Raw genomic sequence first — 13691 nt, forward strand, 5'->3', positions numbered from 1 at the left:
GCAGGCATTGTTCCCAAGGAACATCTAAGGCAATATAAACTGAATGCCCTACATATATTTGTGAGGGTTACTTGGGAGGGCTTTCCCTTGTAACATGCTAAATTTATTTTATTTAGTTGTATTATTGGCCAGGATACAAAGAACTAAATATGTCAAGTTTGTTGATGTCCTCCATCCACTTTAACAGCAGATCTCTATGATATATGGGTTGGGAGATGTTCAAGAACACAAGCCCAAAGCCTCCTTGGGTTTGTGGAATATGGAGCTGCCTTTTACAATTTTATTTTGCTAACTTCTCTTTAGCCACCTCTACTCACTGATAATACCATGAAGGGTTAGAGAGTAAGATAAAAATGAAGAGAAAAAAGAAGTTTATTTTTAACCACCAAAGCAAACACACAATGATAACAAAATTGGCATAAGTAAAATTTGAAGAATTTACTTATTTCCAAGAACAACAACAACAACTAGATCTATCTTAAGCAAGTAAAATTACTCCAAGCTGAGGGTGTTCTGGTCAGTGCCTTTAAAAATGAGCAACATTTTAGCAGTATTTCACTTCTCTAAAGTATGCCAAGAGTAGAGAGAGAGAATATGAGAACAGACACTTTTCTATTCAATTATTCCAACACATTTTATAGCTCCTATAACAATTTGCTTTTACTACAGTTACCTGTAATCAAGATGCTATTATTTGATGTAGTCATGTGAAAAGCTCTGTTTGTATCCAGCTCCATGACATAGACTGTGTAATGTGTGATTTTTCCATTTGGATTTATTGGCACATCCCAATACAGCAAAATTGATGATGAACTAATGTTTTTATAACTTATGTTTTTTACTGAGCTTGGAACTACAAAACAAAAACAAACCATTTAGTATGAATTGAAGAGCTAGAAGGGAATTAAAAGTAACTAGCATGAAAACACTGCATTCATAAAACATTACCTTGTTCACTTGTTCTAGTAATAAGAATAGTTGGTGGTCCTTCTCCAATGATGGTAAAAGCAGACACAGCAATTGCATAGTTAGTGAAAGGTTGGAGTCCATTTACAAGATATGACAGCTGCTCAGCTGAAAGGTTGATGCCATAAAGAAATGCTTTGCATATTAAAAAAGAAAAGAAAATGTTACCTTTATATTAACTAAGCACCACTGAACTTCTCATCAATTTGATCAACGCAAGAGCAAATGTAAGGAGTAGGCTTGAGTACAAATGTCTTCTCAAAATTCTCCACCCTATTTATGAAGAGAAATTGGGAGGGCAACTTCACTGAATTTCTCCAAGCAGGTTGCAACCCAACTTCTTTCCTTATTCATGGGGGTTTGGGAGTGGTGGTTGTGCTATCACTGAAAGTGACAACAGCAGCAACTGTGTTAGGATGCTGGCCTTTGTTTTACATCCATCAAAATGGAGTTGTGGGGCAGTGTTGTGTATAGCTTCAGGAAAGAAGTGGAACTGGTACAAAGCCAAAATCCATTCTCCAAAAGTGGGAAGAAGCCAGAGCCAAAAGTGCTGCAAGAGTGCTCGCAAGAAGGATTACAGTAAAATGAAAAACACAACACAATATTTACACAACCTCTTCAGCCACCTGTTAACTAAAGAAATCATGAGAAACCCAAATGCAATCCATGAACATTTTGCTAGAATTTTCTTTATCATTGAATTGCTTTTTCAAAGCAACTTCTTTTCTATCTAACTGAAAGGGAATAGTCAAAACAAATTTAGAAGCTTTTTTCAAGCCAGCAGTAGAAAGTAGCAACCTCCCCCTCCAATAAAACAAATATAAAGCATGAAGATGGAACAGAAGTTGGCAGTGGACACACATCACATAACTTATAGCCAGATGGACAAGTAGTTTTATAGTGCAAGCTTATGCATGCCTACTTGGAAGTAAACCCCACTGAATTTAATGGGTCTTAAGTGAGTAGGATTGTAATCTTAACATAGCTTCCATCCTTGTAGTATATTGATGAAAAAAGAGAAGCTTCCATTATTTTCATTATAATGGAAATGGAATACTATTTTTGTAGCAGTCAGAACAAAATCAGTCATGACCACCAAGAAGCTTGACTACATTTTTAAAAGCTAACCTCCTAGCCCTGGTTTCATTTACAACTGACTTCAAAGCAATGTAAATAAAATCAGAATGTGGCCTTCTGTCTCATTTAATACCTTCACTTGGGAAAAAAATAGAAAGGCATTTTAAGCCAGTATCTGTCAGCCAGTTGAATGGCTCATAAATATCCATACTTAGTCAAGAAAAATGCTCCATTGATAATGCTGTACAAGTGAGCATGTTAATGACATCCTTGTGTCACAGGGACATCTCCACCTGTCTGTCACCCCAAGCAGCAGAGTTGTAACTTTTTGACCTATTTACCTTCAGTGACATTTGAAAACCTATTAGTCAAAAGCTTTGGGAAAAATTAAGGTTCGCATGGGACATGGAGATATGTTAATCTCGTCCAATCACACCTGCCTCGGCAACTGTGATAACTGATTGTCTATGCAGCTTGTCCAGGAGCTCTGGCATCTTCTTTCTCTGGGAGGAAGGTCAGCTGGGCAACAAGAGGCTGTAGTCTCTGCCTGTGTGGCATTTCTCATTTGCTTCAGGAGGCCGTTTAGTGCAGGGAGCAGGGTGGGTGAGGCAGAATCTGCCTTCAACAGATGACCCATTAATAATGCTAAGGATCTTCTGTGTGACAGTTGCATTTTGCACAAAAACACAGGGTATAGAACAGAACTTCTACCTGAATCTGCATGTAGTTCTGCAACTGCATCAAGCCTGGGGAAATTATCACCAGAGATACTAGTAAATTTCACAGGAGAAATTGTGTCCACTGTTGGGAACAGCTCAGCTGAACCTTCATAAAATCCAGTTACTGTGTCTTCTTTACTCCATGATTCATGTATCATATCTGGATCCACAAATTCAATGGAATGCTAAAATTAAAAGCAAAGCAAAAAGGCGTTCTTAGCAACTAAAGCTCTCTCTTTAATCCTTATATTAGAATGAGAAGGGATAATGTGCAAATCCTGAAAATCGGTAAGTAGCACTGGTTTCAAACAAACAAACAACCTTATTTTTCTCTGTTAGAAGTGTATCTTCAAGAATCTCCCCTGTGTCCTCAAGTGAAACTTTTACTCTATATTGGGTGATTATTCCATTTGGTTGCTGTGGTTTTCTCCAAGCAATTCTAATATAGGTTGCTGCTTCCTCTTCCACATGTAAATCAAATACAGACCCTGGAACTGGAAAACAGTAAACATAATGAGAATTGAACAGTTTGGGTATTATTCCATGTGAGATCCATGTATAATAGAGGGACCCATTAAAATGAATAATTTGTTAGTCAAAGCTAAAGTTTACTCTGTGTAGGACTAACATTGGATCCTATTCCTGATTTTTTCTCTCATGTTTATAAAGACCTCTATAAAATCACTAACAGATTGTATCAGATAAATGTGAAAGTATAAGAAAAGACTTGTGTAGAAATTAGGAGTCTGATCTTAAGATTTAATAGTTTCTATAGCCAATAGAAGGTGGAGTCCCCCTGAGATGGTTGTCAGGGTTTAGATCTGAACTGGGGTGCCCTAGTTCTAGATGTATGTTCCTGTACTGTTACATGAAATTAGGTTGTTGAAGCTTGTTACACAAGTACCCTAAAAACTGGGCCTAGAATTCAGCTACGCATTCTATCAGGTGGTTACTGAATGTTCTGTTTGTGCAGAATTCTGATGAGTTCACTAAAATAACTTTTAGCTGGTGGTTCTGGATTAACTAAAATGTGTTCCAAACATTAGAAGCCGGATCTCTTTTGCCCTATTTTCCACTGATATCACACTTTGCTTTATGAAGTTTGTGATAATTATGTACATCCCTGAAGTTCTGCATGTTGAGATATTACCTGTTCTTGGTGAAATTTGCTAATTTGCTAATGTCGTGTCTCATGCCAGCTAAGAACATTAGAAAGAGCTAATGAATTGTTAAGTAGGCAGGATGGGTAGTAACCCCAACTGAAGGGATCATTAGTCCCAACAGGGCAAATAATAACTTCCAGGACACTCTGGGGCTAAACAGATGTTAGACTTGCAATAAAATACTCATCCATTCATTCAGGGCAGCTAACAATTTCTTCCAGCCATATAGTCCATCAGAGTAGTCTTCCTTTCACAGATCATCAAACTGATGGATACATTACTACTCTGATATGTAAAAGCCAGTTCCCAAAGTCTTTCTTTTCATTATAACTTAGAATGATAAGGAAATGGAGCATTCACTTCTGTGGGAAACATGCTTGGGGACACCATTGCAGAAGGGTCAAAATCTTCTTGTCAGAGCTGTACTTCAGTGCGAGTGACCTTTCAAGTACTCATACTAGGAGGCCTCTCTCACCTGTCCCCGCATCATAACGATTAGCATGTCTTCTAGTCTGACAATAAGAGTTAAATGCAAACAGATGCATGTAAATTTGCCATTTCCCTCCCTCCTTCCCATATTCACTTTGGGTCAGACAAATTTTGTGCATATGCTAAACAATTTCTCTGCAACAAATATTTTATTAACTGTAAAGCAGAAGGCAAGAGAATACATGGGAAGAACAACATAAAATTCTTGATTATTGCACACATGGAGGGAAATTTTGTTCACATTCACACATCATATATTGGCACAATATAAAAGTAGAACTTTATTTTACTTTTCATAAAACAGTGACACCTTGAAGCTAAATAAGCTGCAGAAAGTAAAACTACATCTTCTCTGAGCAAGATTATTACATTCCAGTTTTTTATTTACTTTAACTATATACTGCCATCTAATGGTCAAACAATTGCTGTGGTTTCTCAAGTAGATTTTTATTCAGAAAGTATAATGAAAGGGTCTAGAAGGAACAGCCCTTTATCTATTTATTTTGCCTTTCAAAAGTCCAACCTGACTTCAGAAAGTTATCAGAGAGTTAGATCCAAGAGCAGGGTACTGGAGAGAAGGAACACCAGATATGCATAGCTGACAGTTTCCATTACATTGCTTTTTTATAACTGAACAGTAAAATGCTTTTTGAAGTCGGGAATGGATGAGCTTTTGAAATGAACACTCTGGAAAATTAAAACAGATGCATACACCACGTTTATTCATACCATCCCAGCTTCCTCATGAAAGCAACACATATAGCTGTATCAAAATAAAGGGGTAGAACTGTCTAAATGGGGGCCAACAGGCGTGAAGTGATCACAGTATTGACTTGGTCTGCAAATAATGTTGCGTCCCACACTCTTGCTCTTCCTACCTTGAATCTATTTTCATGAACAACCATGGGAAGATCATTTGACATGGCATCAAAAATTGGAACTCTGGGTTTCTGAGGCCACAAAGCATTGGTTAAAACTGGGGGTTGTCCGTCTCTGAACAGCCTGAGTTCCAAGTTCACTGTCACATTAAAGAGCACAGGAATGTCTCTATTAGAATAGAAAGGTATTCAACTAAGCCAATGTTTTAACCCCATTAAAGAAGTTTAGTGTGATTCAGCCTTCAGACCATTGTTTCCATTAATGCAGAAAACAAACATTTCATTGGCTACATCAGGACTTTTTTTTTTGTCACAGAATGCACCAGAACAGCGTTCCAGCACCTTTTTTTCAATGGATTTTACGAAGTGATTTTGGTGTAGCAGAACAGCAGCAAACATCATTAACATAGTGCCTGCGAGCTGCCATTGTGTCTGCAATCTGCTATCTGATAGAGATAGCTGCTCGGGACGCTGCTCCGCTGCTTGGCTTGGGATTGGTGTGTGTGCCTACTGCCGATGGCGACGTGAGTTCCGGCACATTTTTTTTTTTTACAAAAAAAGCACTGGGCTACATACACAATTTATGACTTTCCAAAGAAACTGAACATATTGAGACACATAGCTTACCTCCTGCAGGTGTGAAAACAGTTAGGTTGGCCTTTGGCCCCACACCAGCACTTGTCTCTGCCGCAACAAAAGCATCATAGGTTGTGAATGGTATAAGGTTATTAAAGGTAAACTTAAGATCCTTTGTGCTGTTTTCCAAGATATGGCCTATAATGAAATGGTAAGTTTGATAGAAAAAAATTAAAAGAACTGGACACTTCTATATAGCTACTTTTAGTTCCATTGAAAGGTAAATCAAGACAGCACATCACTTAATTAACATTAACTGATCAGTTTAGGTCAAATATATACCACACTTTAATTAGTATTATAATGATCCTTGATAAAATTTTAAAAGCTAACTTCAGTGTAAATGTACAATTTTTCATGTTAATGATTTCCTCCAGTTAATATTTAGATTACGTTGCACACACATTTTTCTTGTCTGCTGCCAAGCAAGCATTCCTCCTTGGAATGATGCAAAGATTCTATCAAAACTTTCACCAGCTGCATTGGTGCCTTTCCAGTGAAATCTTTAATTACTTCTTAGTAAAGTATAGCTGAAAAACTGCCATTTTTGTTATCATAATCATTTATGGAAAGGATTGCATTGACCAGTGGAGAACTCTATCAATAACAAATAATATTACATAGGCTTTGACTTACCAGATGGTCCATATAACTCAACTCGGTAGCTAAACTTTCCAGTAACAATGGTTGGTGGTTCCCAAGAAACTGAGAAAAATTTCCCAGTGATGTTGTCTTTGACAAAATTTTGAGGAGGATCTTCTGGAACTAAAATAAGGTAAAATAAGTCTATGGCTATGTTATTTCAGCCATATAATTATGTTCTAATTCATAATATGTATGAAAATATCTCACAGCAACCAAACCATGGAAGAGGAGTTGTGTACAAAATGTAGCATATACAAAGTGTATGGCATTAAGTTCAAATCAAGATAGGCCTTTTTCATATTATCAGAATTAACATTGGCAACTAGTTTGGTAACAAGTTGGAGGGATAGTTATAAATAATGCTATTTGTCATGAAAGGCAGCTCTCCAACCTCAGAGCCAGGAATCTGTCTTCTCCCCAACTGCACAGCCAGGGTGAAAAGAACCATGTTAGCTGGCTCTCAGAGGGTGGGTATGCAACCTTGGAGAGGGAGCTTCTATGGGTTCAAAACTGCATTTTCTTTCTTTTTCTATCTTGTTAAGCTGATGAACTAATATGTAAATTGAGAGAAAAAGAATAGACTGGGATTGTTGCAAAGGTGTTTTGCATGACAGGAGGGTGCTTCCATTCATATACAGTGGCTCCTCCGAATTCTACTTATTCCCCTGAGCTCTGCATAATGCTAATTTAAAAGATGCCCTGACTCTCAAAAGCAAATTTGTGTCTGAACACAAGGATGCTGCAATGAGGATCGGGAAGCAGGAAAGCTTCACAGCACTAGGAGAATCATATTTGTGCTTCTCTACTCAATCTTCTTAATCTATGTAATAATACAGAGCTATATATAACTTTATTTTAATATAAGGCTGGAATAATCAAATAGTATTTATTGACACTCTTGTTATAAATACATTTATCTGAGAATAAGTCCAACTGCTGTCAATGGAATTGTCTCTCAAGTACATACATGTAATATTGCAGTCTTGAAACTAAACATCTAGCTTACTTTAGGAACATGGGCACCTAAAATTAAGGGGAAAATCCTATGCATGGTTAGATGGAAAAAGGCCTGCTAGCATGTGAGTTGTAGAACATTTTCTGTGTAAATATTCAGGACAATTGCCCTGTGCTTCAGGGCAATCGTATAGATTGAGGTTTTGATGCTCATAAATCCCCAGACTCAGAGATGCAACCAGTGTGGAGCAGGCAAAGCAGAAGCACCTCCCACCCTGCCTTTCAGCTAGATGGCTGTTTTTAGCCATCTGTCTTAGGGGCTAGGGAGGGAGGGAGGGGGGAGGTGGCTTTAAAGGACACTGGATGTCTCATATCCTCCCCTTTGCAATCTTGTCCTATCTCTCCACCCCACAGACCACACCTTTTCTTCCCTCTCCAAGGTTGCATACCCACCCTCTGAGAGCCAGCCAACATGGTTCTTTTCACCCTGGCTGTGCAGTTGGGGAGAAGACAGATTCCTGGCTCTGAGGTTGGAGAGCTGCCTTTGCTGGCAGAACTGGTGACCTTAAGTATACTATGATACCCCTGAATGGTATCTAGGCATCAGAGTAACTTCAATCTCTAAGTTCCTTATAAGGAGATGTGATACTGATAGAGCCCACAAGGAAGTCTTAAAAGCAAACTTTATGCACCACTTTTTAGAACAGTCTTGTCAGAAATTTAAACTGTCTTGAATATTTTATTAATATGTTAGTGATAACTTTAACATATTGCTATTTTTGCACAGCTTACAAAATGCTCTAGCTATCTGATTAGATCAAATGAAAATGTTTTCTATTTTACTAGGGGTCAAAATGAGAACAGCTGTTGATCAATTGAAATAAATCCCTTTTTTCATTCAAAAGCTGCTCATTGGAGATCACGTCTCTCTTTTCTTTTGTCTTGCCAACTCTAAGAGCATGAATTACAATTATTACTATACAGCCTTTCCCAGCCTGGTGCTCTCTTGATGTGTTAGACTACAGTTCCCAGCATACCTGCCCATTGGCCACACTGGTTGGAATAATGGAAATTGCAGTGCAAAATATTTGAAGGATACCAACTTGGAGAAAGCTGTTCAAAAATGTTAAGCCTTGAAAGTGACTAAGTAGGCCTGAAATTCTTCTCTAGGAATATCTTGTAATGAATGAACAATTTCTGTATTTATGCAGACTGTAATAATTTTCCTTTGTCTAGGGAACTTTAGCCCACTTTAAGGCATTCAGAATATTCAGTTACCAAACTATGAAGATCCCTGTAATGCAAGAAAATGGATAAGGAACTCATAGGTTATCCCTAACAGGACGAATAGCAACTTGGGAAAAATTTAGATGAGAATTTCAGAGGAAAGAAGCACAGTTCAACAGCCAGGTCTGTCTTCTATCTCTTGATTGTTTTTAAAAGTTCAATCCCATGCATCTTTAGACAGAGAAAATTCCTACAGATTCCAGTTTGTATGAGGCAGGCATGGCTAAATAAGCATAGGTTTGCATCCTAAAGAAAGTAAAACAGATGGGAATGCAATGTTAGTTATGAGTCATGAAGATTGCCTCTGATTTGATATGACAAAAGGCATTCTCAAATGGGTTAACTCTCCCCATCATTCAGGAAAGAGATCATGTGACTCAGACCTATGCTTTGAACAGGGAGAGGAAAACCTCTCCCCTATCCAAAATGAATTGAGGGAGGAAGCCCAACTCTGTCAAGGATTCTTGGGAGGGCAAAACTATTTGACAGGAGAGTTTTTCAGATTTCAAAGATTTGACATACGAAAGACCTAACCACAAATTAACCAATATGACTCTTTTTAAAATCATGAAACACAAAATTATGAAAAATTAGCCCATACCTGGTCAAGGTGTGTTGGAATCCTTGTGGAAAATGCAATGAGTATTTTACATATTGAATTATCTCCATTAAAAATTTCTTTCCTGGAAGATATCCTACCTGATTCTGGTGTCCTGACAATGGCACTGTCAATATAACCCGCTTCAATGGTGACTGCAGAAACTTCAAAAAGGTAAGTCGTGTATGGCCTGAGATTAGTCACAACAAAACTGATGGGTTCATTCCAGACAGAGCTCATTTTGCTGGGAGCGACTGTGCTTGGGATAAATATAGTAGTTTTACTAGAAGTAGTCGAAGGAGTGGTAGTACTCCACAAAAATGACTCACTGTTATCCTGTAAAGACAAAATAACCTCACTACCCTTAAAATTAAAATGCTGTTTTAATCAAGCATATCAAAATTATGTTGACAGTTTTCACCATCCTGGAAATTCAGTTGATCAGCACACTGTAATACAAAACATTATTGATCAGAGTAACTAAGAATTACAGAATGATGTACAGTAGAATTATGCACTTTATGTGATATAGAGAGTTATTGGGTGAGTAAAGAAAACGTTTGGTGTAGCACTGATGTGGAGATTCTTGTTGCCTGAAATCTGTTTGTTTAGAATGAAATGCAAAGTCAAGATCTTAACACAAACAGTGTCACCCTCTGCATTCTTACTCTGCAGTAATTTCCACTGTATTGTAAGTATTTAACACTGCAGCTTTACTGTACTATCATATATGGTTAGTATATATCATATATATATACTAAGAACTAAGAATCACTGAGTTCAATGCTGTTTACTCACAAGGAAGTGGACAAAGGATTGCAGTGTTCATCTCCAAATTAGGCTACAAATTTAAAAAGTTCAAAGAGCAGTTTGGGGATCTGGGAGGGCAGTTGTTAAAAGAAAAATTCAGAAATATTTCTAGCATCCAGCCATTACACCAAACATAAAGCTATTTGTTTATTATCAGTAAGTTTATAATCACATTTGATTAATTCACAATGTATTTTGGGACATAAAAATTAAAAAAGTAAATGCAAACAATGTAAGCCAAAAGCTACAAAACTACAAAATAACAGTCAGGAGTGTTTAGTAGAGCACAAATTTCATTTAAAACATTCAGGAAAATGAATTATGCCAAGCAGTGAAAAGGCAACAATGCAGGTACCAGGTGACCTTCCTGAGAACAGTATTCTACAGTGAGGATGCTATAAGCAGGAAGGGTCACTCTCTGAGGGCCATCTGTCACACCTCAGATAGGAAGCAGATTCTTGCAGAAGACCTTCCACTGAAAATCTTCATGTGCCAATAGAGACATATGGAGACAGCAGTCCTTTAAAATCTAAGTAATGAATACAAATTAAGCTACAAATGATCCATTGAATCAATATCTAAACTAGTGTTTGGAATGTTTTTGATATGAAATACAACCCTGAAAGTAGAAAGACGTACACAATGCCAATAAGTAAAAACTAAACTAAACTAAAATAAAATAAATTCTAACCAAGTGTTTTACATTACTTACATTACATTCTGGTAACCGTCCAGATAAAAGGTCCTCCACTTTAACAGAGACATCTTTCACGACTATCCCACTCCGCGCATGTTTCACACTAATTTTGAAACTGGTTATTTTTCCATTTGGTTGCTGAGGTAGAAACCAAATCAGATTGACAGCTGAATAGTTGAATGCTTCAACTGTGAGATTTACCACCTTTCCTGGAGCTTTAAAAGTAAAGCCAAATAAAAAAATCAGTATTGAAATACATTTGATTCTCAGTAAACTTTAGAAAGAAAACATTATTTTACCACTCCTTTTGCTATGTACAGGGAGATGAGTAATCTCTCTATTTTACCAGTATAGAGGTAATCTTCAGGCAGTCTGTGCTCTAGCCTTCCTTAACCTAGCTAACTTCAGATGTGTTGGAGTAGAATTCCCACCTTCCCAAGCCACATATCTGAAGAAAAACAGCAAGGGAAACCCTGCCATAGAATGAATATAAGGCTGCCAGATGCACAATTAGGCTCCCACACCTTTAACAGTTGTGTAAAAGAAGGATTTTTTTTATCAGGTTTTGCTTGCAGGACAAACTCACCAGTTGAAATTTCTTATGTCACTCAACTAAAAGGTGCAGAATCCTTCTTTCCTAGGCTTCTGGCCATCTAAACCCAATTCTCTAATTGTAAATACAGCATTGCACCTGTTTAACAAAAACTGACCTGTCAACAGCAAATTCATGCATTTATTTTTTCTTTCTCTTCTTCTTCTATTTATATGACAACTTTTTCCCTTCAAGGAACCCAAGTTGACTTATAAGTTCTCCTGCTTGCCACTTTATAATCACAAAAGTCTTGGGAAGAACCTTAGGCTGAAAGTCAGTGACTGGCCCAAACTCACCTAGTTAGCTTCCCGGGTAAGAGGGGACTAGAACCTAGATACTGGTCTGATACTGTAACCATTAAACCATGGGTCCTCAAACAACAGCCCGCGGGATGGATCCGGCCCACCATGGCCATCCATCCGGCCCATGCTGCTGTTCGCTGCCCACGCGCATGTGCTTGATGCGCAGGCAGGGAGGTGGTGGCTTGCTCACTTGGAGATGGTCTCCAAGTGAGCAAGCTGCCACCTGCCTCCCGTACACATGCACTCGCTGCTGCCTCATAGCATGGGGCGGGGGGGGAGGTGGTGGCTCACTCTATCGGAGATGGTCTCCGAGTGAGCAAGCCACCACCGCGGGTGCTTGATGCCGCCTCACCAGCCCATGCCCCCAGGCACCCCCACCTCACTGGCCTGCACATGTAGCCGCTGCCTTTCAACTGGCCCTCTATCAAAAAAGTTTGAGGACCCCTGCATTAAACCATGGTGGCTTTCATATTAGAACATGGAGTGCTGCATCGCATCATGGTGAGCTGCCTTCATGCAGCCCAGTCATGACTTATACCCATCCAGTTTACATGTTGCATATTAGTTACACCTGCCAGGTATGTACCACATTTGGCAGTGCTTCTTGTTCATGCCAGAGAAGCATATGTCCACCTACTTCTGTATCAATGAAACTTCCTGGTTCATTACAGGTGAAAGAGTAAATTACTTCTGAAAGGTCCAAACCAATTGGGAAAACAATTCTCCTTCTCTTCAAACTGTTCTATAATGGCCAAGAACTTGAATGGCGCATATCTAGAACAATTGGCTTAGTATATGAGGTCAGCCTCAAAATACAAATAGCCTGGATATGCAAGTATCAAGGGAATGAGTGGCTGATTGTGCTTCTTGTTTGCATCCTCAATACAAGGGGTACAGAAAGTCAGACCTGAAAACTAAATCCAGCTACCAGAGGTCTCAATTCAGCCATCAAGGAGAAACTTCTAGAAAGTTTCAGTCCTTTCCCTGCACCAACCCACGTCTCCCAACCACTTATCATTTGGTGTTTTCCCAACATTAGTTCATTTTTCGTTATTTTTAAACATCAAACTATCTCTTTTTAAGCAGTACAAATGTTAACCAACAATATGAAGATATTTGGGGGTAGGGTTGGACTTATCCACCTGTGTCCTTGCACCATTGTAAGGCAGACCCAATGAATTATCAGGTACAGAATTCAGCTCTTGCACTGATACGTGACCTGCACCTCTGCCGCACAGACAGCAGCAACCCCTCATACCAAAGCAAATCTGCCACCCATCCATCATTCACATTTTGCACATCCTTAGCAGAAAAGCTTTTATCTCAGGGAAAGCCATGCATTAATACATGAGTATTCTAGTCTAGCCAGTCTATTTTTGAAAGAGGGAGATGCTCAGTGCAACACCATATTTTCCCACTTCATATTCATTGAGAGAAAGAGGCTCATCAACATATTTGATTTCTATAGAGTGCTCTCAGTTCTGCACAATGGCAATCTCTCTCAGACCCTCATCTTCTCATCAAAAGAAGAATCTTCTCATACAAATGCACCAACATGCCAATATTTTTTTTAAGTATGTCAGTAGCTTAATAAAAATAACTTCCCTTTTCATAAGGGCTTATCTGGTAGCATTCTCAGTAAAATCCAAATTCAGAAATGAAAAAAGCAGGACTAAGTCCTCATCATCTCAAATCCTCCCCAGACTTCCACTTACTGTATATAGGTGGACATGCAAATAAGGACAATAGCAAATAAAAAGTTACCACTTTCTGCAGTTTGAAAGAGAAATGGGTCACTAAATACTCCAATGCCAGCACTGTTTTCAGCAGCAACCTAGAACAAACCAATGAAAAAGAATCACAATTTCAAGGTGAAAA

General features: G+C 38.4%; 1 protein-coding gene across 1 annotated transcript in view; it reads right to left on the reverse strand.

Annotated features, from left to right (window-relative positions):
- Window positions 1-13691, reverse strand: part of PTPRQ (protein tyrosine phosphatase receptor type Q) — a 119131-nt gene that overhangs the window by 81483 nt on the left and 23957 nt on the right. The window contains exons 12-20 of the mRNA XM_044455453.1: window positions 13578-13647; window positions 10935-11134; window positions 9514-9748; window positions 6565-6693; window positions 5920-6066; window positions 3084-3256; window positions 2755-2947; window positions 949-1074; window positions 674-853 (exon numbers count right to left, since the gene is read on the reverse strand). Of these exons, the coding sequence (XP_044311388.1) occupies window positions 674-853; window positions 949-1074; window positions 2755-2947; window positions 3084-3256; window positions 5920-6066; window positions 6565-6693; window positions 9514-9748; window positions 10935-11134; window positions 13578-13647 (1453 nt within the window). The remainder of the gene's footprint in view (window positions 1-673; window positions 854-948; window positions 1075-2754; window positions 2948-3083; window positions 3257-5919; window positions 6067-6564; window positions 6694-9513; window positions 9749-10934; window positions 11135-13577; window positions 13648-13691) is intronic.

Source organism: Varanus komodoensis, unplaced genomic scaffold (genome assembly GCF_004798865.1).
Source record: "Varanus komodoensis strain SLA01 unplaced genomic scaffold, ASM479886v1 scaffold8, whole genome shotgun sequence".
NCBI classification, from domain to species: Eukaryota; Metazoa; Chordata; class Lepidosauria; order Squamata; family Varanidae; genus Varanus; species Varanus komodoensis.